General features: G+C 40.3%; 1 protein-coding gene across 1 annotated transcript; it reads left to right on the forward strand.

Moving 5' to 3' along the window:
* Positions 1 to 1,511: 1,511 nt before the first annotated feature.
* On the forward strand, positions 1,512 to 25,172 carry LOC130338807 (uncharacterized). The gene is made up of 2 exons (XM_056554016.1): positions 1,512 to 1,521; positions 24,120 to 25,172. Coding segments are annotated over exons 1-2 (912 nt in total). The 5' UTR covers positions 1,512 to 1,519; the 3' UTR covers positions 25,030 to 25,172.
* The last annotated feature ends 270 nt before the right edge of the window (positions 25,173 to 25,442 follow it).

A 25,442-nucleotide genomic window follows, 5' to 3' on the forward strand; every position in this document is an offset into this window, starting at 1 on the left:
GAATATATAGGAGTGTACAGGAATGTATAGGAGTATATAGGAATATATAGGAGTGTGTAGGAATATATAGGAGTGTATAGGAATGTATAGTAATATATAAGAAAGGCCCCGTATCGGAAGCGAAGTTGGAGAGGAGGGGGCACATGACAGGGGGCAGCGCAGCGGGAAATAAGATAGGGGTCAAAGGCAGGTCAGGGGAAGGAGGGGGCATAGAGGAGGGGGAGTTAAGGAAGAGGTCGGAGGGGTTAAAAGAAGGCCGGAACCGGAAGGGCCCCTCTTTACCTCAAGAAGAAGCGTGGAAGGAAGTTGGAGCTGCTGCAGGCTACGGGACCAGCGTTATTGATGGCGGACTTGGAAGCGGCGATCCGGCGGGTGAGAGAGGAGCTCCGGAGGAGAGGTACAGGATGGCTGGATCAGCAGCTCCACGGCGATGCGGCCGGGACGTCGGCTGCGATCGCAGCGCCTCCGCGGACGTGCGGGAGGAGGTCCAGGGCGCCGTCCAGAGTGAGCCCAGATGCGATCCCACGCTCCCGGCGCCGGCAAGAGAGCCCCGCCAGGGACCCTCCGGTGAGGCCTGCTGCTGCTCCCACATCTGAGTGCGGTGAGTCTGCCGGGAGGAATCTCGTGCTGGGGAGGGGAGTGGTGGTGCCGGCGCGTGCAGAGCAGGGGCGCTCTGCAAGAAGACGCAGCAGGAGGGGAGAGGCAGAGCTACTGACGGCTGGTCCCAGTGCGGAGGCTCCGTGCACTGGGAGGGCCCGGCGGTCGGAAGTGGACGGGAGGGTATCGCCTGCGGCCCGGCGGGGCGCGGAGCTGGAAGCTGAAGGGGTCTGGAGGGCCTGCGGACGGACCTCGGGACACACTGCGGCGCCTGAAGGGACGAGGCGCCGGCAGGATCCGTCTCCAAGACGGCGTCTGGCTTCTGGTCGGGAGGCGCGGGGGGAGCGTGTGGCTAGCTCCGCCCCCGGGGCTGCATGCACTAGCGAGGAGGTATCCGGAGACGAGAGGGATGGAGGCGGAGCCTCTCCCGTCTCAGCTGCAGAGGATGTCGCCGGGGATGAAAGTGATGACCTGCGACCTGCGGTGGCCAGTGTGGTGGTGCCGCCAGCGGCCGCCCGGGGAGGCGGTGCGACGGGTCAAGAACTGACTGGGGTGAGATCCGGAGGAGGCGCGACGCGTCGAGGCCAAGGAGGAGTGGCGACCGCTGGGCTGTCCGCCCCAGAGAGGTTGGGTGAGTGGAACACTGCTTTGGGGTCTGGGGTTGGGGGGGGTTTGTGGGAGGGTTTGTCTTCTTTGCTGCGGGATGTCCGGGATCTGTTGCATGACAGGGCTGCTCCGGGAGTGGGGTCGCCGGCGGCGGTATGGGCGAACGGCGGTGCCGGGGTGGCCGAAGGGGGTTCCACGTCGGTCACGGTTGGGAGTGGGGACGGTGGGCAGACGGTCCCTGGTGCGGCGGCTGGGAAGGCGGGGGATAAAGTTGTGGATGAAGTGCGTCTGGCGGATTCGGCAAAAGGAGAAGTCTATGTCTGTTTTGAGGGGCCCCTGGGTGCGCACTTGAAGGCGGAGGTTCGGGAGCGGGTCTGGAAAGGGGAGTATGTTGAAATTTTTTCGCTGCTCCCATTGGAGAAGTTCAACCTGGATAGGGTTAAACCTGACGAGTCAAAGAAGGAGGAGGAGGAACGCCGACGGTATCGGCTGATACCGCGGACGTTTAATAATTGGTTACAGGCGTTTGCCATCTTGGCGAGCGTTATTGGCGAGAAAGCGCCGGATAATTGTTCCGGCCTTTTTTGCTATCTCGATTCGGTTGGGGAAGCCTATAGGACATATGGGGGCACCGCTTGGCTGCGATATGACGAGCAGTTTCGGCAGCGCAAGGCGGTGCGCCCCTCTCTGCGGTGGGACCACAAGGATATCAGCTTGTGGATGAAACTAATGGCGGCGCCTCGCGCTCCAGGGGGACAGCAGTCCTTTCGGGAGGGGGCCGGCGGGGCTGGAGCTGGGTCTGGTCGGCCGGCCGGTGCGGCAAAAGGGTGTTGCTGGCAATTTAATGAGGGCCAGTGCAAGTTTGGGGAGACATGCAGATTCCGTCATGAGTGCTCCGGTTGCGGAGGTGCCCATGGTCTGTCGCGGTGTTTTCGAAAAGGGAAGGGTAAGGGCGGAGATGTTGAAGCAAAAGGGGGTCACGCCGGTGAGGGTGGAAAGGATGCTTCCTTTTCTAGAGGCGTACCCAAATAGGCGGGTGGCGGAGTTGTTGAAGAAGGGGTTTTCGGAGGGTTTTCGTATTCCGTGTTCGCCGGTTAGGGAATTGGGGGTGGTGCGCAACTTGACGTCGGCATTGGGTCATCCGGACGTGGTGTCGGCCAAGTTGTTTAAGGAAGTGGAGCTGGGTAGGATGGTGGGGCCGTTTGCGGCCCCGCCGCTGCCGACCTTGAGGATTTCTCCGCTGGGGGTGGTTCCCAAGAAGGAGCCGAACAAGTTTCGGCTCATTCACCACCTCTCCTTTCCTGAAGGGGAGTCGGTAAATGACGGTATCGACCCGGCGCTGTGCGCGGTGTCATACACGTCTTTCGATGCGGCGGTTGAGTGGGTGAGGCGGTACGGCAGGGGCGCGCTGTTGGCAAAAACGGATATTGAGGCTGCATTTCGGCTCCTTCCGGTCCATCCGGACAGTTTTGAGTTGTTGGGGTGTTGTTGGGAGGGACAGTTTTTTGTGGATCGTTGCCTTCCTATGGGCTGTTCTATTTCTTGTTCGTTTTTTGAGTTTTTTAGCACGTTTTTAGAATGGGTAGTGCGATCGGAGGCTCAGGTGCCTTCGGTGCTGCATTACCTTGACGATTTCTTATTCGTGGGTCAGGCTGGTAGGGCGACTTGCGCGATTCTGCTGCAAACGATGGAGAGGGTGGCGGCCTGCTTCGGGGTGCCTTTGGCACCCGACAAGACGGAGGGGCCATCCACAGCGTTAAAATTCCTGGGCATTGTCATTGACACGGTGGCTTTTGAGTGTAGGTTGCCGGAGGACAAGCTTCAGGATTTGAGGGGGGCGATTGAAGGGGCGTTGCTGACTCGGAAGATTAAGTTGAGGGACTTGCAGTCGTTGTTAGGCCGCCTCAATTTTGCGTGCCGCATTATGCCCATGGGGCGGGTTTTTTGTAGGCGTTTGGTGGGTGCTACGGCAGGTGTGCGACGGCCGAATCACTTTATGCGATTGTCCGCGGATTTGCGGGCGGATTTGGGGATTTGGCGGGAATTCTTGGACAGGTATAACGGGCGGTCGATTATCATGGAACGGCAAGTGTCCAACTGGGACATGGAACTGTTCACGGACGCGTCGGGTAGCTGTGGCTTCGGCGCCTATTTCCAGGGTCAGTGGTGCACGGGGGAATGGCCGATGGCATGGCGGGAGGGCGGTTTGGTGCGCAACTTGGCGCTGCTGGAACTTTTTCCGATTGTGGTGGCGGTGGAGATTTGGGGGGAGCAGTTGCGCAATCGGAAAATCTGTTTCCGGTGTGACAACCTGGGAGTGGTACAGGCAGTGAACGCACAAACGGCGAGATCGCCTCCGGTGGTGAGGCTGTTAAGGCGTTTGGTGTTAAGCTGTTTGTTGTTGAACGCGCAGTTTGTGGCTTTGCATGTCCCGGGGATCTGTAATGAGATTGCTGACTCTCTCTCTCGTTTTCAGTGGGACAGGTTTCGGGAGCTGGCGCCGGAGGCGGAGTCGCAGGGGATCCCCTGTCCGGAGGAGTTATGGCAAGTGGTTTGAGAACGGCCTTTGCCTTGATTCGTCGGTCGGTCTGTGATAGCACCTGGGCGGGGTATAGTAAGTGTTGGCGGGAATGGGAGCTTTTGGTGGCGGAGTTGGGGGTTTTGAGTGATGGGGATTGGGAAGTGGCAGTTTTGTTTTACGTTGGGAGGTTGTTTGGGGATGGAGTGTCCCCGTCGGGGTTGAGCCGCCGGATGGCGGCCCTGGGGTTCTGGTTTAGGTGTCAGGGGTTGTCTGATGTCACTAAATCGTTTAGGGTGCGTTTGGCTGCCAGGGGTTTTCGGAGAGGGGTGGTGCAGCGTGATGCTCGGCGGCCCGTTTCTTTCCAGCTGCTGGCGGATATAGGGGGGGTCTTGGGGACGGTGTGTTCGTCTGTTTTGAGGTGTTGCTGTTTCGGCTGGCTTTCTCGCTGGCGTTTTTTGGGGCGTTCCGGGTTTCGGAGTTGGTCGCGCCTAGTAAGGTTCGGGTGGGAGGTTTGTTGTTTGGGGATGTTTGCTTGGACGGTTCTGTGTTAGTGTGTAAGGTGCGCAGGTCCAAAACGGACCAGCTGGGGAAGGGTTTTGCTGTGCGATTGGCGGAGTTGGGTGGTGGGGGCATGTGTCCGGTGCATTGTTTTCGGGAGTACTTGGGGGTTCGGACGGTGATGGGGGGCCCTCTGCTGGTTCATGCGAACGGGGAATTTTTGTCCCGGTTCCAATTTGTGCGGGTTTTCCGTTTTTGTCTGGAGAAGCTGGGATAGTGATGGGTTGTTTTTTTTCATGTTTATGTCTTACAGGGGGTCAGCCGTGCTTGGTCTGGATCGTGGGACATTCGTACGTGAGGCGTGGGGCCTCGCGCGCTGATGTTCGCCCGGCTGGGAGGCAGTTGGGTCTGGACAGGGAACAGGCTCAGGTGCGGTGGATTGGTCAAGGGGGTTTGCAGTGGGCGGGACTGCTCCCCCTCTTGCAGACACACGCGGCGCTGGACAGGCCCCCCAACGTGTTGGTAGTCCACCTAGGCGGCAATGATCTTGGGGGTCGGACGGCCAGAGCCTTGATGCGGGATATTAAATTGGACATGCTGCGGATCTGGTCGTCCTTCCCCGGGATCGTGGTGGTCTGGTCGGACATTGTGGCGCGGTTCAAGTGGAGGGAGGCGCGTTCGGTCATCCGACTGAATAAGGCGAGGGCCAAGGTTAATCGGGTGGTGAGTCGTTTCATGGCGCGGAATGGGGGCCTGGTAGTGCGCCACCGGGAGTTGGAGAGTCCTTCCTGGGATTTTATGGACGCTGACGGGGTCCATCTGAACCCCTTGGGGATGGATTTGTGGGTTCTGGAAATTAGGGAGGTGGTAGTGAGAGCAGTCGGGTTGTGGGTGGCCGGCCGTGAGTGAGGAGTCGCTCAAGGCCGTCGTGGCAGGTAGTGGGGGAGGGGGACCTGGAGGCACTTGATGGAGAATTGGAGTGAGGTGTGAACAGAATGGTGTGGTAGGGCTGGGGGCGGTACCCCAGTCACTGGTGACACCTCAGCGGTTGAGGTGGAAAACGGGGGCTCTGAAGGGGGTGTCCTTGGGTCGTTGATTCACGGCCAAGGGCAAAGTAGGAGCCCGGGGAATAACTCAGGTTGCCTTCAGGTCCCCTTACCTTTGGGGTAGAAAATGGAAAACTGTTTACACTGTTATGCACTATGATTTGTAAATGTTATAATGTTAATGGGTAATGTTTACCCGACTGTTTCTGTGTTATTGTAAAGTTAAAGTATATATATTTATTTTATTATGGTTATTATTTAATAAATGTGGCCGCTGTGGCCTTTTCCACCAAAAAATAAGTGTTGTAATGTGGTTATTGATGGGGGTGGCAGGGTGGTACAGGGGTCACAGAGCAAGTAGCAAATCCCCTAGTCAAGAAAGGCCCCGTATCGGAAGCGAAGTTGGAGAGGAGGGGGCACATGACAGGGGGCAGCGCAGCGGGAAATAAGATAGGGGTCAAAGGCAGGTCAGGGGAAGGAGGGGGCATAGAGGAGGGGGAGTTAAGGAAGAGGTCGGAGGGGTTAAAAGAAGGCCGGAACCGGAAGGGCCCCTCTTTACCTCAAGAAGAAGCGTGGAAGGAAGTTGCCCGCCCGCCCGCCCTAAGCGAGGTGGGGTGGTTAGGTTGCGTTTAGTCACGGCGGCAGGTAGTGGGGGAGGGGGACCTGGAGGCACTTGATGGAGAATTGGAGTGAGGTGTGAACAGAATGGTGTGGTAGGGCTGGGGGCGGTACCCCAGTCACTGGTGACACCTCAGCGGTTGAGGTGGAAAACGGGGGCTCTGAAGGGGGTGTCCTTGGGTCGTTGATTCACGGCCAAGGGCAAAGTAGGAGCCCGGGGAATAACTCAGGTTGCCTTCAGGTCCCCTTACCTTTGGGGTAGAAAATGGAAAACTGTTTACACTGTTATGCACTATGATTTGTAAATGTTATAATGTTAATGGGTAATGTTTACCCGACTGTTTCTGTGTTATTGTAAAGTTAAAGTATATATATTTATTTTATTATGGTTATTATTTAATAAATGTGGCCGCTGTGGCCTTTTCCACCAAAAAATAAGTGTTGTAATGTGGTTATTGATGGGGGTGGCAGGGTGGTACAGGGGTCACAGAGCAAGTAGCAAATCCCCTAGTCAGGAGTGTATAGGGATGTATAGGAGTGTATAGGAATACATAGGAGTGTATAGGAAGATATAGGAGTGTATAGGAAGATATAAGAGTGTATAGGAATATATAGGAGTGTATAGGAATATATAGGAGTGTATAGGAATATATAGGAGTGTACAGGAATGTATAGGAGTATATAGGAATATATAGGAGTGTATAGGAATATATAGGAGTGTATAGGAATGTATAGTAATATATAGGAGTGTATAGGAATGTATAGGAGTGTATAGGAATACATAGGAGTGTATAGGAAGATATAGGAGTGTATAGGAAGATATAGAAGTGTATAGGAATATATAGAAGTGTATAGGAATGTATAGGAATATATAGAAGTGTATAGGAATATATAGGAGTGTATAGGAATATACAGGAGTGTATAGGAATATATAGAAGTGTATAGGAATGTATAGGAATATATAGGAGTGTATAGGAACATATAGGAGTGTATAGGAATATACAGGAGTGTATAGGAATATATAGGAGTGTATAGGAATGTATAGAAATATATAGGAGTGTATAGGAATATATAGGAGTGTATAGGAATATCTAGGAGTGTATAGGAATATATAGGAGTGTATCGGAATGTATAGGAATGTATAGGAATATATAGGAGTGTATAGGAATATATAGAAGTGTATAGGAGTATATAGGAGTGTATAGGAATATATAGGAGTGTATCGGAATGTATAGGAATGTATAGGAATATATAGGAGTGTATAGGAATATATAGAAGTGTATAGGAGTATATAGGAGTGTATAGGAATGTATAGGGATATATAGGAGTGTGTAGGAATATATAGAAGTGTGTAGGGATATATAGGAGTGTATATGAATATATAGGAGTGTATAGGAATATATAGAAGTGTATAGGAATGTATAAGAGTGTATAGGAATACATAGGAGTGTATATGAATATATAGGAGTGTATAGGAATATATAGAAGTGTATAGGAATATATAGAAGTTAATAGGAATATATAGGAGTGTATAGGAATATATAGGAGTATATAGGAATGTATAGGAATATATAGGAGTGTATATGAATATATAGGAGTGTATAGGAATATATAGAAGTGTATAAGAATATATAGGAGTTTAGAGGAATGTATAGGAGTGTATAGGAATACATAGGAGTGTATAGGAATATATAGGAGTGTATAGGGATATATAGGAGTGTATAGAAATATATAGAAGTGTATAGGAATTTATAGGAGTGTATAGGAATATATAGGAGTGTATAGGAATATATAGAAGTGTATAAGAATTTATAGGAGTGTATAGGAATATATAGGAGTGTATAGGAGTGTATAGGAATATATAGGAGTGTATAGGAATATATAGAAGTGTATAAGAATTTATAGGAGTGTATAGGAATATATAGGAGTGTATAGGAAGATATAGGAGTGTATAGGAATATATAGAAGTGTATAGGAATATATAGGAGTGTATAGGAATATATAGGAGTGTATAGGAATATATAGAAGTGTATAGGAATTTATAGGAGTGTATAGGAATATATAGGAGTGTATAGGAAGATATAGGAGTGTATAGGAATATATAGAAGTGTATAGGAATATATAGGAGTGTATAGGAATATATAGGAGTGTATAGGAATATCTAGGCGTGTATAGGAATATATAGAAGTGTATAGGAATATATAGGAGTGTATAGGGATATACAGGAGTGTATAGGAATAAATAGGAGTGTATAGGAATATATAGAAGTTTATAGGAATATATAGAAGTGTATAGGAATATATAGGAATGTATAGGAATATATAGGAATGTATAGGAATATATAGAAGTGTATAGGAATATATAGGAGTGTATAGGAATATATAGAAGTGTATAGGAGTGTATAGGAATGTATAGGGATATATAGGAGTGTATAGGAATATATAGGAGTGTTTAGGAATATATAGAAGTGTATAGGAATATATAGAAGTGTTTAGGGATATGTAGGAGTGTATAGAAATATATAGGAGTTTAGAGGAATGTATAGGAGTGTATAGGAATATATAGAAGTGTATAGGAATATATAGGAGTGTATAGGGATATATAGGAGTGTATAGGAATATATAGGAGTGTATAGGAATATATAGAAGTGTATAGGAGTGTATAGGAATGTATAGGAGTGTAAAGGAATATATAGGAGTGAATAGGAATATATAGGAGTGTATAGGAATATATTGGAGTGTATAGGAATATATAGGCGTGTATAGGAATGTTTAGGAGTGTATAGGAATGTATAGAAGTATATATGAATATATAGGAGTGTATAGGAATATATAGGAGTGTATAGGAATATCTAGGAGTGTATAGGAATATCTAGGAGTGTATAGGAATATATAGGAGTGTATATGAATTTATATGAATATATAGGAATATATAGGAGTGTATAGGAATATATAGAAGTGTATAGGGATATATAGGAGTGTATAGGAATATATAGGAGCGCATAGGAATATATAGAAGTATATAGAAGTGTATAGGGATATATAGAAGTGTATAGGAATATAAAGAAGTGTATAGGAATATATAGGAGTGCATAGGAATGTATAGGTGTGTATAGGAATATATAAGAGTGTATAGGAATGTATAGGGATATATAGGAGTGTATAGGAATGTATAGGAATATATAGGAGTGTATAGGAATGTATAGGGATATATAGGAGTGTATACGAATATATAGGAGTGTATACGAATATATAGGAGCGTATAGGAATATATATAGGAGTGTATAGGGATATATAGGAATGTATAGGAATATATACGAGTGTATAGGAATATATAGAAGTGTATAGGAATATATAGAAGTGTATAGGAATTTATAGGAGTGTATAGGAATATATAGGAGTGAATAGGAAGATATAGGAGTGTATAGGAATATATAGAAGTGTATAGGAATATATCGGAGTGTATAGGAATATATAGGAGTGTATAGGAATATCTAGGCGTGTATAGGAATATATAGAAGTGTATAGGAATATATAGGAGTGTATAGGGATATACAGGAGTGTATAGGAATATATAGGAGTGTATAGGAATATATAGAAGTTTATAGGAATATATAGAAGTGTATAGGAATATATAGGAATGTATAGGAATATATAGGAATGTATAGGAATATATAGAAGTGTATAGGAATATATAGGAGTGTATAGGAATATATAGAAGTGTATAGGAGTGTATAGGAATGTATAGGGATATATAGGAGTGTATAGGAATATATAGGAGTGTATAGGAATATATAGAAGTGTATAGGAGTGTATAGGAATGTATAGGAGTGTAAAGGAATATATAGGAGTGAATAGGAATATATAGGAGTGTATAGGAATATATTGGAGTGTATAGGAATATATAGGCGTGTATAGGAATGTTTAGGAGTGTATAGGAATGTATAGAAGTATATATGAATATATAGGAGTGTATAGGAATATATAGGAGTGTATAGGAATATATAGGAGTGTATAGGAATATCTAGGAGTGTATAGGAATATATAGGAGTGTATATGAATATATATGAATATATAGGAATATATAGGAGTGTATAGGAATATATAGAAGTGTATAGGGATATATAGGAGTGTATAGGAATATATAGGAGCGCATAGGAATATATAGAAGTATATAGAAGTGTATAGGGATATATAGAAGTGTATAGGAATATAAAGAAGTGTATAGGAATATATAGGAGTGCATAGGAATGTATAGGTGTGTATAGGAATATATAAGAGTGTATAGGAATGTATAGGGATATATAGGAGTGTATAGGAATGTATAGGAATATATAGGAGTGTATAGGAATGTATAGGGATATATAGGAGTGTATACGAATATATAGGAGTGTATACGAATATATAGGAGCGTATAGGAATATATATAGGAGTGTATAGGGATATATAGGAATGTATAGGAATATATACGAGTGTATAGGAATATATAGAAGTGTATAGTAATATATAGAAGTGTATAGGAATTTATAGGAGTGTATAGGAATATATAGGAGTGTATAGGAAGATATAGGAGTGTATAGAAATATATAGAAGTGTATAGGAATATATAGGAGTGTATAGGAATATATAGGAGTGTATAGGAATATCTAGGCGTGTATAGGAATATATAGAAGTGTATAGGAATATATAGGAGTGTATAGGGATATACAGGAGTGTATAGGAATATATAGGAGTGTATAGGAATATATAGAAGTTTATAGGAATATATAGAAGTGTATAGGAATATATAGGAATGTATAGGAATATATAGGAATGTATAGGAATATATAGAAGTGTATAGGAATATATAGGAGTGTATAGGAATATATAGAAGTGTATAGGAGTGTATAGGAATGTATAGGGATATATAGGAGTGTATAGGAATATATAGGAGTGTTTAGGAATATATAGAAGTGTATAGGAATATATAGAAGTGTGTAGGGATATATAGGAGTGTATAGAAATATATAGGAGTTTAGAGGAATGTATAGGAGTGTATAGGAATATATAGAAGTGTATAGGAATATATAGGAGTGTATAGGGATATATAGGAGTGTATAGGAATATATAGGAGTGTATAGGAATATATAGAAGTGTATAGGAGTGTATAGGAATGTATAGGAGTGTAAAGGAATATATAGGAGTGAATAGGAATATATAGGAGTGTATAGGAATATATTGGAGTGTATAGGAATATATAGGCGTGTATAGGAATGTTTAGGAGTGTATAGGAATGTATAGAAGTATATATGAATATATAGGAGTGTATAGGAATATATAGGAGTGTATAGGAATATATAGGAGTGTATAGGAATATCTAGGAGTGTATAGGAATATATAGGAGTGTATATGAATATATATGAATATATAGGAATATATAGGAGTGTATAGGAATATATAGAAGTGTATAGGGATATATAGGAGTGTATAGGAATATATAGGAGCGCATAGGAATATATAGAAGTATATAGAAGTGTATAGGGATATATAGAAGTGTATAGGAATATAAAGAAGTGTATAGGAATATATAGGAGTGCATAGGAATGTATAGGTGTGTATAGGAATATATAAGAGTGTATAGGAATGTAAAGGGATATATAGGAGTGTATAGGAATGTATAGGAATATATAGGAGTGTATAGGAATGTATAGGGATATATAGGAGTGTATACGAATATATAGGAGTGTATACGAATATATAGGAGCGTATAGGAATATATATAGGAGTGTATAGGGATATATAGGAATGTATAAGAATATATACGAGTGTATAGGAATATATAGAAGTGTATAGGAATATATAGAAGTGTATCGGAATATATAGGAGTGTATAGGGATATATAGGAGTGTATAGGAATATATAGAAGTGTATAGGAATATATAGGAGTGCATAGGTATATTCAGAAGTGTATAGGAATATATAGGAGTGTATAGGAATATATAGGAGTGTATATGAATATATAGGAGTGTATAGGAATATATAGAAGTGTGTAGGGATATATAGGAATATATAGGAGTGTATAGGAATGTATAGGAATATATAGGAGTGTATAGGAATGTATAGGAATATATAGGAGTGTATAGGAATAAATAGGAGTGTATAGGAATATATAGGAGTGTATAGGGATATATAGAAGTGTATAGGAATATATAGGAGTCTATAGGAATATATAGGAGTATATAGGCATGTATATGAATGTATAGGAATATATAGGAGTGTATAGGAAGATATAGGAGCGTATAGGAATATATGGGAGCGTATAGGAATATATAGGAGTGTATAGGAATATATAGGAGTGTATAGGAGTATATCGGAGTGTATAGGAATATATAGGAGTGTATAGGAAGATATAGGTGTGTATAGGAATATATAGAAGTGTATAGAAATATGTAGGAATGTATAGGAATATATAGAAGTGTATAGGAATATATAGGAGTGTATAGGGATATATAGGAGTGTATAGGAATATATAGAAGTGTATAGGAATATATAGGAGTGCATAGGTATATTCAGAAGTGCATAGGAATATATAGGAGTATATAGGAATATATAGGAGTGTATATGAATATATAGGAGTGTATAGGAATATATAGAAGTGTGTAGGGATATATAGGAATATATAGGAGTGTATAGGAATGTATAGGAATATATAGGAGTGTATAGGAATGTATAGGAATATATAGGAGTGTATAGGAATATATAGGGGTGTATAGGGATATATAGAAGTGTATAGGAATATATAGGAGTCTATAGGAATATATAGGAGTATATAGGCATGTATATGAATGTATAGGAATATAGAGGAGTGTATAGGAAGATATAGGAATATATAGGAGTGTATAGGAATATATAGGAGTATATAGGCATGTATATGAATGTATAGGAATATATAGGAGTCTATAGGAATATATAGGAGTATATAGGCATGTATATGAATGTATAGGAATATATAGGAGTGTATAGGAATATATAGGAGTGTATAGGAGTATATCGGAGTGTATAGGAATATATAGGAGTGTATAGGAAGATATAGGTGTGTATAGGAATATATAGAAGTGTATAGGAATATGTAGGAATGTATAGGAATATATAGGAGTGTATAGGAATATATAGAAGTGTATAGGAATATATAGAAGTGTATAGGAATATATAGGAGTGTATAGGAATATATAGGAGTGTATAGGAATATATAGGAATGTATAGGAATATATAGAAGTGTATAGGAATATATAGGAGTGTATAGGAATATATAGAAGTGTATAGGAATATGTAGGAATGTATAGGAATATATAGGAGTGTATAGGAATATATAGAAGTGTATAGGAGTATATAGGAGTGTATAGGATTATATAGAAGTGAGTAGGGATATATAGGAGTGTATATGAATATATAGGAGTGTATAGGAATATATAGGAGCGTATAGGAATATAAAGAAGTGTATAGGAATATATAGAAGTTAATAGGAATATATAGGAGTGTATAGGAATATATAGGAGTATATAGGAATGTATAGGAATATATAGGAGTGTATATCAATATATAGGAGTGTATAGGAATATATAGAAGTGTATAAGAATATATAGAAGTGTATAGGTATATATAGGAGTGTATAGGAATATATAGGAGTGTATATGAATATATAGGAATGTATAGGAATATATAGAAGTGTATAGGAATATATAGGAGTGTATAGGAATATATAGAAGTGTATAGGAATATGTAGGAATGTATAGGAATATATAGGAGTGTATAGGAATATATAGAAGTGTATAGGAGTATATAGGAGTGTATAGGATTATATAGAAGTGAGTAGGGATATATAGGAGTGTATATGAATATATAGGAGTGTATAGGAATATATAGGAGCGTATAGGAATATAAAGAAGTGTATAGGAATATATAGAAGTTAATAGGAATATATAGGAGTGTATAGGAATATATAGGAGTATATAGGAATGTATAGGAATATATAGGAGTGTATATCAATATATAGGAGTGTATAGGAATATATAGAAGTGTATAAGAATATATAGGAGATTAGAGGAATGTATAGGAGTGTACAGGAATACATAGGAGTGTATAGGAATATATAGGAATATATAGGAGTGTATAGGGATATATAGGAGTGTATAGGAATATATAGGAGTGTATAGGAATATATAGGAGCGTATAGGAATACATAGGAGTGTATAGGAATATATAGGAGTGTATAGGAAGATATAGGAGTGTAAAGGAATATATAGAAGTGTATAGGAATATATAGGAGTGTATAGGAATATATAGGAATATCTAGGCGTGTATAGGAATATATAGAAGTGTATAGGAATGTATAGGAATATATAGAAGTGTATAGGAATATATAGGAGTGTATAGGGATATACAGGAGTGTATAGGAATATATAGGAGTGTATAGGAATATATAGAAGTGTATAGGAATATATAGGAATGTATAGGAATATATAGGAATATATAGGAATGTATAGGAATATATAGAAGTGTATAGGAATATATAGGAGTGTATAGGAATATATTGAAGTGTGTAGGGATATATAGGAGTGTATAGAAATATATAGGAGTGTATAAGAATATATAGGAGTTTAGAGGAATGTATAGGAGTGTATAGGAATATATAAGAGTATATAGGAATATATAGGAGTGTATAGGGATATATAGGAGTGTATAGGAATATATAGAAGTGTATAGGAATGTATAGCAGTGTATTGGAATATATAGAAGTGTATAGGAATATATAGGAGTGTATAGGAATATATAGGAGTGTATAGGAGTATATCGGAGTGTATAGGAATATATAGGAGTGTATAGGAAGATATAGGTGTGTATAGGAATATATAGGAGTGTATAGGAAGATATAGGTGTGTATAGGAATATATAGGAGTGTATAGGAAGATATAGGTGTGTATAGGAATATATTGGAGTGTATATGAATATATAGGAGTGTATAGGAATATATAGAAGTGTGTAGGGATATATAGGAGTGTATAGAAATATATAGGAGTGTAAGAATATATAGGAGTGTATAGGAGTATAACGGAGTGTATAGGCATGTATAGGAATATATAGGAGTGTATACGAATATATAGGAGTGTATACGAATATATAGGAGCGTATAGGAATATATAGGAGTGTATAGGGATATATAGGAATGTATAGGAATATATACGAGTGTATAGAAATATATAGGAATATATAGGTGTGTATAGGAATATATAGGAATATATAGAAGTGTATAGGAATATATTGAAGTGTATAGGAATATATAGGAGTGTATAGGGTTATATAGGAGTGTATAGGAATATATAGGAGTGTATAGGAATGTATAGGAGTGTATAGGAAGATATAGAAGTGTATAGGAATATATAGGAGTGTATAGGAATTTATACGAATATATAGGAGTGTATAGGAATGTATAGGAATATATAGGAGTGTATAGGAATGTATAGGAATATATATGAGTGTATAGGAATATACAGAAGTGTATAGGAATATATAGGAGTATATAAGCATGTATATGAATGTATAGGAATATATAGGAGTGTATAGGAATATATAGGAGTGTATAGGAATGTATAGGAGTATATAGGCATGTATATGAATATATAGGCGTGTATATGAATATATAGGCGTGTATAGGAATATATAGGAGTGTATAGGAATGTAGAGGAGTATATAGGAAAATATAGGTGTGTATAGGAATGTATAGGTGTGTATAGGAATATATAGGAGTGTATAGGAATATATAGGAGTGTATAGGAATATATAGAAGTGTATAGGAATATATAGGAGTGTACAGGAATATATAGGTGTGTATAGGGATATATAGAAGTGTATAGGAATATATAGGAGTGTATGGGAATATATAGAAGTGTATAGGAATATATAGGAGTGTATGGGAATATATAGGAGTGTATAGGAATAAATAGGAGTATATAGGAAAATATAGGTGTGTGTATAGGGATATATAGGTGTGTATAGGAATATATAGGAGTGAATAGGAATATATAGGAGTGTATAGGAATGTATAGGAGTATATAGGAAAATATAGGTGTGTATAGGAATGTACAGGTGTGTACAGGAATATATAGGAGTGTATAGGAATATATAGGAGTGTATAGGAATATATAGGTGTGTATAGGGATATAAAGAAGTGTATAGGAATATATAGGAGTGTATGGGAATATATAGAAGTGCATAGGAATATATAGGAGTGTATGGGAATATATAGGAGTGTATAGGAATATATAGGAGTATATAGGAAAATATAGGTGTGTGTATAGGGATATATAGGTGTGTATAGGAATATATAGAAGTGTATAGGAATATCTAGGAGTGTATAGGCATATATAGAAGTGTATAGGAATATATAGAAGTGTATAGAAATATATAGAAGTGTATAGGAATATCTAGGAGTGTATAGGAATGTATAGGAGTGTATAGGAGAATATAGGAATGTATAGGAATATATAGGTGTGTATAGGAATATATAGGAGTGTATAGGCATGTATAGGAATATATAGGAGTGTATAAGAATATATAGGAGAGTATAGGAATATATAGGAGTTTATAGGAAGATATAGGAGCGTATAGGAATATATAGGAGTGTATAGGAATATATAGGAGTGTATAGGAGTATATCGGAGTGTATAGGCTTGTATAGGAATATATAGGAGTGTATAGGAAGATATAGGTGTGTATAGGAATATCTAGGAGTGTATAGGCATATATGGGAATATATAGGAGTCTATAGGAATGTATATCAGTGTATAGGAATATATAGGAGTGTATAGGAGTGTATAGGAGTGTATATGCATATATAGGAGTGTATAGGAATATATAGGAGTGTATAGGAATATATAGGAGTGTATAGGAATGTATATCAGTGTATAGGAATATATAGGCATGTATAGAAATATATAGGAGTGTATAGGAATATATAGGAGTGTATAGGAATATCTAGGAGTGTATAGGCATGTATAGGAATATATAGGAGTGTATGGGAATATATAGGAGTGTATAGGAATATATAGGAGTGTATAGGAATATATAGGAGTGTATAGGCATATATTGGAATATATAGGAGTGTATAGGAATATCTAGGAGTGTATAGGCATGTATAGGAATATATAGGAGTGTATGGGAATATATAGGAGTGTATAGGAGTGTATAGGAATATATAGGAGTGTATAGGAATATATAGGAGTGTATAGGAATATATAGGAGTGTATAGGCATATATTGGAATATATAGGAGTGTATAGGAATGTATATGAGTGTAAAGGAATATATATGAGTGTATAGGAATATATAGGAGTGTATAGGAATATAGAGGAGTGTATAGGAATATCTAGGAGTGTATAGGCATATATTGGAATATATAGGAGTGTATAGGAATGTATATCAGTGTATAGGAATATATAGGAATGTATAGGAATATATAGGAGTGTATAGGAATATATAGGAGTGTGTAGGAATATATAGGAGTGTATAGGAATATATAGGTGTGTGTATAGGAATATATAGGAGTGTATAGGAATATCTAGGCATATATAGAAGTGTATAGGAATATATAGGCATGTATAGGAATACACAGGAGTGTATAGGAATATATAGGAGTGTATAGGGATATAGAGGAGTGTAAAGGAATATATAGGAGTGTATAGGAATATATAGGAGTGTATAGGCATATATTGGAATATATAGGAGTGTATAGGAATATCTAGGAGTGTATAGGCATGTATAGGAATATATAGGAGTGTATGGGAATATATAGGAGTGTATAGGAGTGTATAGGAATATATAGGAGTGTATAGGAATATATAGGAGTGTATAGGAATATATAGGAGTGTATAGGCATATATTGGAATATATAGGAGTGTATAGGAATGTATATCAGTGTAAAGGAATATATATGAGTGTATAGGAATATATAGGAGTGTATAGGAATATAGAGGAGTGTATAGGAATATCTAGGAGTGTATAGGCATATATTGGAATATATAGGAGTGTATAGGAATGTATATCAGTGTATAGGAATATATAGGAATGTATAGGAATATATAGGAGTGTATAGGAATATATAGGAGTGTATAGGAATATATAGGTGTGTGTATAGGAATATATAGGAGTGTATAGGAATATCTAGGCATATATAGAAGTGTATAGGAATATATAGGCATGTATAGGAATACACAGGAGTGTATAGGAATATATAGGAGTGTATAGGGATATATAGGAGTGTATAGGAATATATAGGAGTGTATAGGAATATATAGAAGTGTATAGGAATATATAGAAGTGTATAGGAATATATAGGAGTGTATAGGAATATATAAGAGTCTATAGGAATATATAGAAGTGTATAGGAATATAAAGGTGTGTATAGGAATATATAGGAGTGTATAGGAATATGTAGGAGTGTATAGGCATGTATAGGAATATATAGGAGTGTATGGGAATATATTGGAGTGTATAGGAATATATAGGAGTGTATAGGAATATATAGGAGTGTATAGGAATATATAGGAGTGTATAGGAATGTATATCAGTGTATAGGAATATATAGGCATGTATAGAAATATATAGGAGTGTATAGGAATATATAGGAGTGTATAGGAATATCTAGGAGTGTATAGGCATGTATAGGAATATATAGGAGTGTATGGGAATATATAGGAGTGTATAGGAATATATAGGAGTGTATAGGAATATATAGGAGTGTATAGGCATATATTGGAATATATAGGAGTGTATAGGAATATACAGAAGTGTATAGGAATATATAGGAGTGTATAGGTATATTCAGAAGTGTATAGGAATATATAGGAGTGTATAGGAATATATAGAAGTGTATAGGAATATATAGGAGTGTATAGGAATATATAAGAGTCTATAGGAATATATAGAAGTGTATAGGAATATAAAGGTGTGTATAGGAATATATAGGAGTGTATAGGAATATGTAGGAGTGTATAGGCATGTATAGGAATATATAGGAGTGTATGGGAATATATTGGAGTGTATAGGAATATATAGGAGTGTATAGGAATATATAGGAGTGTATAGGAATGTATATAAGTGTACAGGAATATATAGGCATGTATAGAAATATATAGGAGTGTATAGGAATATATAGTAGTGTATAGGAATATCTAGGAGTGTATAGGCATGTATAGGAATATAAAGGAGTGTATGGGAATATATAAGAGTCTATAGGAATATATAGAAGTGTATAGAAATATATAGGAGTGTATAGGAATATATAGGAGTGTGTAGGAATATCTAGGAGTGTATAGGAATGTATAGGAATATATAGGAGTGTATAGGAATATATAGCAGTGTATAGGAATATCTAGGAGTGTATAGGAATATATAGGAGTGTATAGGAATATATAGGAGTTTATGGGAATATATAGGAGTGTATAGGAATATATAGGAGTGTATAGGAATATATAGGAGTGTATAGGAATATATAGGAGTGTATAGGAATATGTAGGAGTGTATAGGCATGTATAGGAATATATAGGAGTGTATGGGAATATATTGGAGTGTATAGGAATATATAGGAGTGTATAGGAATATATAGGAGTGTATAGGAATATATAGGAGTGTATAGGAATGTATATCAGTGTATAGGAATATATAGGCATGTATAGAAATATATAGGAGTGTATAGGAATATATAGGAGTGTATAGGAATATCTAGGAGTGTATTGGCATGTATAGGAATATATAGGAGTGTATGGGAATATATAGGAGTGTATAGGAATATATAGGAGTGTATAGGAATATATAGGAGTGTATAGGCATATATTGGAATATATAGGAGTGTATAGGAATATACAGAAGTGTATAGGAATATATAGGAGTGTATAGGTATATTCAGAAGTGTATAGGAATATATAGGAGTGTATAGGAATATATAGAAGTGTATAGGAATATATAGGAGTGTATAGGAATATATAAGAGTCTATAGGAATATATAGAAGTGTATAGGAATATAAAGGTGTGTATAGGAATATATAGGAGTGTATAGGAATATGTAGGAGTGTATAGGCATGTATAGGAATATATAGGAGTGTATGGGAATATATTGGAGTGTATAGGAATATATAGGAGTGTATAGGAATATATAGGAGTGTATAGGAATGTATATAAGTGTACAGGAATATATAGGCATGTATAGAAATATATAGGAGTGTATAGGAATATATAGTAGTGTATAGGAATATCTAGGAGTGTATAGGCATGTATAGGAATATAAAGGAGTGTATGGGAATATATAAGAGTCTATAGGAATATATAGAAGTGTATAGAAATATATAGGAGTGTATAGGAATATATAGGAGTGTATAGGAATATCTAGGAGTGTATAGGAATGTATAGGAATATATAGGAGTGTATAGGAATATATAGCAGTGTATAGGAATATCTAGGAGTGTATAGGAATATATAGGAGTGTATAGGAATATATAGGAGTTTATGGGAATATATAGGAGTGTATAGGAATATATAGGAGTGTATAGGAATATATAGGAGTGTATAGGAATATATAGGAGTGTATAGGAATATATAGGAGTGTATAGGAATATATAGGAGTGTATAGGCATATATTGGAATATATAGGAGTGTATAGTAATGTATATCAGTGTAAAGGAATATATATGAGTGTATAGGAATATATAGGAGTGTATAGGAATATATAGGCGTGTATAGGAATATATAGAAGTGTATAGGAATGTATAGGAGTGTATAGGAATATATAGAAGTATATATGAATATATAGGAGTGTATAGGAATATAAAGGAGTGTATAGGAATATCTAGGAGTGTATAAAAATATCTAGGATTGTATAGGAATATATAGGAATATATAGGAGTGTATAGGAATATATAGAAGTGTATAGGGATATATAGGAGTGTATAGGAATATATAGGAGCGTATAGGAATATATAGAAGTATATAGAAGTGCATAGGGATATATAGAAGTGTAAAGGAATATAAAGAAGTGTATAGGAATATATAGGAGTGTATAGGAATGTATAGGAATATATAGGAGTGTATAGGAATGTATAGGGATATATAGGAGTGTATAGGAATGTATAGGAATATATAGGAGTGTATAGGAATGTATAGGGATATATCGGAGTGCATACGAAGATATAGGAGTGTATACGAATATATAGGAGCGTATAGGAATATATAGGAGTGTATAGGGATATATAGGAATGTATAGGAATATATAAGAGTGTATAGGAATATATAGGAATATATAGGTGTGTATAGGAATATATAGGAATATATAGAAGTGTATAGGAATATATAGAAGTGTATAGGAATATATAGGAGTGTATAGGGATATATAGGAGTGTATAGGAATATATAGAAGTGTAGAGGAATATATAGGAGTGTATAGGAAGATATAGAAGTGTATAGGAATATATAGGAGTGTATAGGGATATATAGGAGTGTATAGGAATATATAGAAGTGTATAGGAATATATAGGAGTGTATAGGAATATATAGGAGTGTATAGGAATGTATAGGAATATATACGAGTGTATAGGAATATATAGGAATATATAGGAGTGTATAGGAATGTATAGAAATATATAGGAGTGTATAGGAATATATAGAAGTGTATAGGAATATATAGGAGTATATAGGCATGTATATGAATGTATAGGAGTGTATAGGAATATATAGGAGTGTATAGGAATGTATAGGAGTATATAGGAAAATATAGTTATGTGTATAGGGGTATATAGGTGTGTATAGGAATATATAGGAGTGTATAGGAATATATAGAAGTGTATAGGAATGTATAGGAGTATATAGGAAAATATAGGTGTGTATAGGAATATATAGGAATGTATAGGAATATATAGGTGTGTATAGGAATATATAGGAGTGTATAGGGATATATAGAAGTGTATAGGAATATATAGGATTGTATGGAAATATATAGAAGTGTATAGGAATATATAGGAGTGTATGGGAATATATAGGAGTGTATAGGAATATATGAGTATATAGGAAAATATAGGTGTGTGTATAGGAATATATAGGTGTGTATAGGGATGTATAGGAGTGTATAGGAATATATGGAAGTGTATAGAAATATCTAGGAGTGTATAGGCATATATAGAAGTGTATAGGAATATATAGGAGTGTATAGGAATATCTAGAAGTGTATATGCATATATAGAAGTGTATAGGAATATATAGGAATGTATAGGAATATATAGGAGTGTATAGGAATATATAGGTGTGTATAGGAATATATTGGAGTGTATAGGCATGTATAGGAATATATAGGAGTGTATAGGAATATATAGGAGAGTATAGGAATATATAGGAGTGTATAGTAAGATATAGGAGCGTATAGGAATATATAGGAGTGTATAGGAATATATAGGAGTGTATAGGAGTATATCAGAGTGTATATGCATGTATAGGAATATATAGGAGTGTATAGGAAGATATAGGTGTGTATAGGAATATATAGGAGTGTATAGGAATATCTAGGAGTGTATAGGAATATCTAGGAGTGTATAGGCATATATGGGAATATATAGGAGTGTATAGAAATATATAGGTGTGTATAGGAATATCTAGGAGTGTATAGGAATATCTAGGAGTGTATAGGCATATATGGGAATATATAGGAGTGTATAGGAATGTATATCAGTGTATAGGAATATATAGGCATGTATAGAAATATATAGGAGTGTATAGGAATATATAGGAGTGTATAGGAATATATAGGAGTGTATAGGAATATCTAGGAGTGTATAGGAATATATAGGAGTGTATAGGAATGTATATCAGTGTATAGGAATATATAGGCATGTATAGAAATATATAGGAGTGTTTAGGAATATATAGGAGTGTATAGGAGTGTATAGGAATATATAGGAGTGTATATGAATGTATATCAGTGTATAGGAATATATAGAAAGGCCCCGTATCGGAAGCGAAGTAGGAGAGGAGGGGGCACATGACAGGGGGCAGCGCAGCGGGAAATAAGATAGGGGTCAAAGGCAGGTCAGGGGAAGGAGGGGGCATAGAGGAGGGGGAGTTAAGGAAGAGGTCGGAGGGGTTAAAAGAAGGCCGGAACCGGAAGGGCCCCTCTTTACCTCAAGAAGAAGCGTGGAAGGAAGTTGGAGCTGCTGCAGGCTACGGGACCAGCGTTATAGATGGCGGACTTGGAAGCGGCGATCCGGCGGGTGAGAGAGGAGCTCCGGAGGAGAGGTACAGGATGGCTGGATCAGCAGCTCCACGGCGATGCGGCCGGGACGTCGGCTGCGATCGCAGCGCCTCCGCGGACGTGCGGGAGGAGGTCCAGGGCGCCGTCCAGAGTGAGCCCAGATGCGATCCCACGCTCCCGGCGCCGGCAAGAGAGCCCCGCCAGGGACCCTCCGGTGAGGCCTGCTGCTGCTCCCACATCTGAGTGCGGTGAGTCTGCCGGGAGGAATCTCGTGCTGGGGAGGGGAGTGGTGGTGCCGGCGCGTGCAGAGCAGGGGCGCTCTGCAAGAAGACGCAGCAGGAGGGGAGAGGCAGAGCTACTGACGGCTGGTCCCAGTGCGGAGGCTCCGTGCACTGGGAGGGCCCGGCGGTCGGAAGTGGACGGGAGGGTATCGCCAGCGGCCCGGCGGGGCGCGGAGCTGGAAGCTGAAGGGGTCTGGAGGGCCTGCGGACGGTCCTCGGGACACACTGCGGCGCCTGAAGGGACGAGGCGCCGGCAGGATCCGTCTCCAAGACGGCGTCTGGCTTCTGGTCGGGAGGCGCGGGGGGAGCGTGTGGCTAGCTCCGCCCCCGGGGCTACATGCACTAGCGAGGAGGTATCCGGAGACGAGAGGGATGGAGGCGGAGCCTCTCCCGTCTCAGCTGCAGAGGATGTCGCCGGGGATGAAAGCGATGACCTGCGACCTGCGGTGGCCAGTGTGGTGGTGCCGCCAGCGGCCGCCCGGGGAGGCGGTGCGACGGGTCAAGAACTGACTGGGGTGAGATCCGGAGGAGGCGCGACGCGTCGAGGCCAAGGAGGAGTGGCGACCGCTGGGCTGTCCGCCCCAGAGAGGTTGGGTGAGTGGTACACTGCTTTGGGGTCTGGGGTTGGGGGGGGTTTGTGGGAGGGTTTGTCTTCTTTACTGCGGGATGTCCGGGATCTGTTGCATGACAGGGCTGCTCCGGGAGTGGGGTCGCCGGCGGCGGTATGGGCGAACGGCGGTGCCGGGGTGGCCGAAGGGGGGTCCACGTCGGTCACGGTTGGGAGTGGGGACGGTGGGCAGACGGTCCCTGGTGCGGCGGCTGGGAAGGCGGGGGATAAAGTTGTGGATGAAGTGCGTCTGGCGGATTCGGCAAAAGGAGAAGTCTATGTCTGTTTTGAGGGGCCCCTGGGTGCGCATTTGAAGGCGGAGGTTCGGGAGCGGATCTGGAAAGGGGAGTATGTTGAAATTTTTTCGCTGCTCCCATTGGAGAAGTTCAACCTGGATAGGGTTAAACCTGACGAGTCAAAGAAGGAGGAGGAGGAACGCCGACGGTATCGGCTGATACCTCGGACGTTTAATAATTGGTTACAGGCGTTTGCCATCTTGGCGAGCGTTATTGGCGAGAAAGCGCCGGATAATTGTTCCGGCCTTTTTTGCTATCTCGATTCGGTTGGGGAAGCCTATAGGACATATGGGGGCACCGCTTGGCTGCGATATGACGAGCAGTTTCGGCAGCGCAAGGCGGTGCGCCCCTCTCTGCGGTGGGACCACAAGGATATCAGCTTGTGGATGAAACTAATGGCGGCGCCTCGCGCTCCAGGGGGACAGCAGTCCTTTCGGGAGGGGGCCGGCGGGGCTGGAGCTGGGTCTGGTCGGCCGGCCGGTGCGGCAAAAGGGTGTTGCTGGCAATTTAATGAGGGCCAGTGCAAGTTTGGGGAGACATGCAGATTCCGTCATGAGTGCTCCGGTTGCGGAGGTGCCCATGGTCTGTCGCGGTGTTTTCGAAAAGGGAAGGGTAAGGGCGGAGATGTTGAAGCAAAAGGGGGTCACGCCGGTGAGGGTGGAAAGGATGCTTCCTTTTCTAGAGGCGTACCCAAATAGGCGGGTGGCGGAGTTGTTGAAGAAGGGGTTTTCGGAGGGTTTTCGTATTCCGTGTTCGCCGGTTAGGGACTTGGGGGTGGTGCGCAACTTGACGTCGGCATTGGGTCATCCGGACGTGGTGTCGGCCAAGTTGTTTAAGGAAGTGGAGCTGGGTAGGATGGTGGGGCCGTTTGCGGCCCCGCCGCTGCCGACCTTGAGGATTTCTCCGCTGGGGGTGGTTCCCAAGAAGGAGCCGAACAAGTTTCGGCTCATTCACCACCTCTCCTTTCCTGAAGGGGAGTCGGTAAATGACGGTATCGACCCGGCGCTGTGCGCGGTGTCATACACGTCTTTCGATGCGGCGGTTGAGTGGGTGAGGCGGTACGGCAGGGGCGCGCTGTTGGCAAAAACGGATATTGAGGCTGCATTTCGGC

This window comes from Hyla sarda, unplaced genomic scaffold (assembly GCF_029499605.1).
Source record: "Hyla sarda isolate aHylSar1 unplaced genomic scaffold, aHylSar1.hap1 scaffold_527, whole genome shotgun sequence".
Lineage (NCBI taxonomy): Eukaryota > Metazoa > Chordata > Amphibia > Anura > Hylidae > Hyla > Hyla sarda.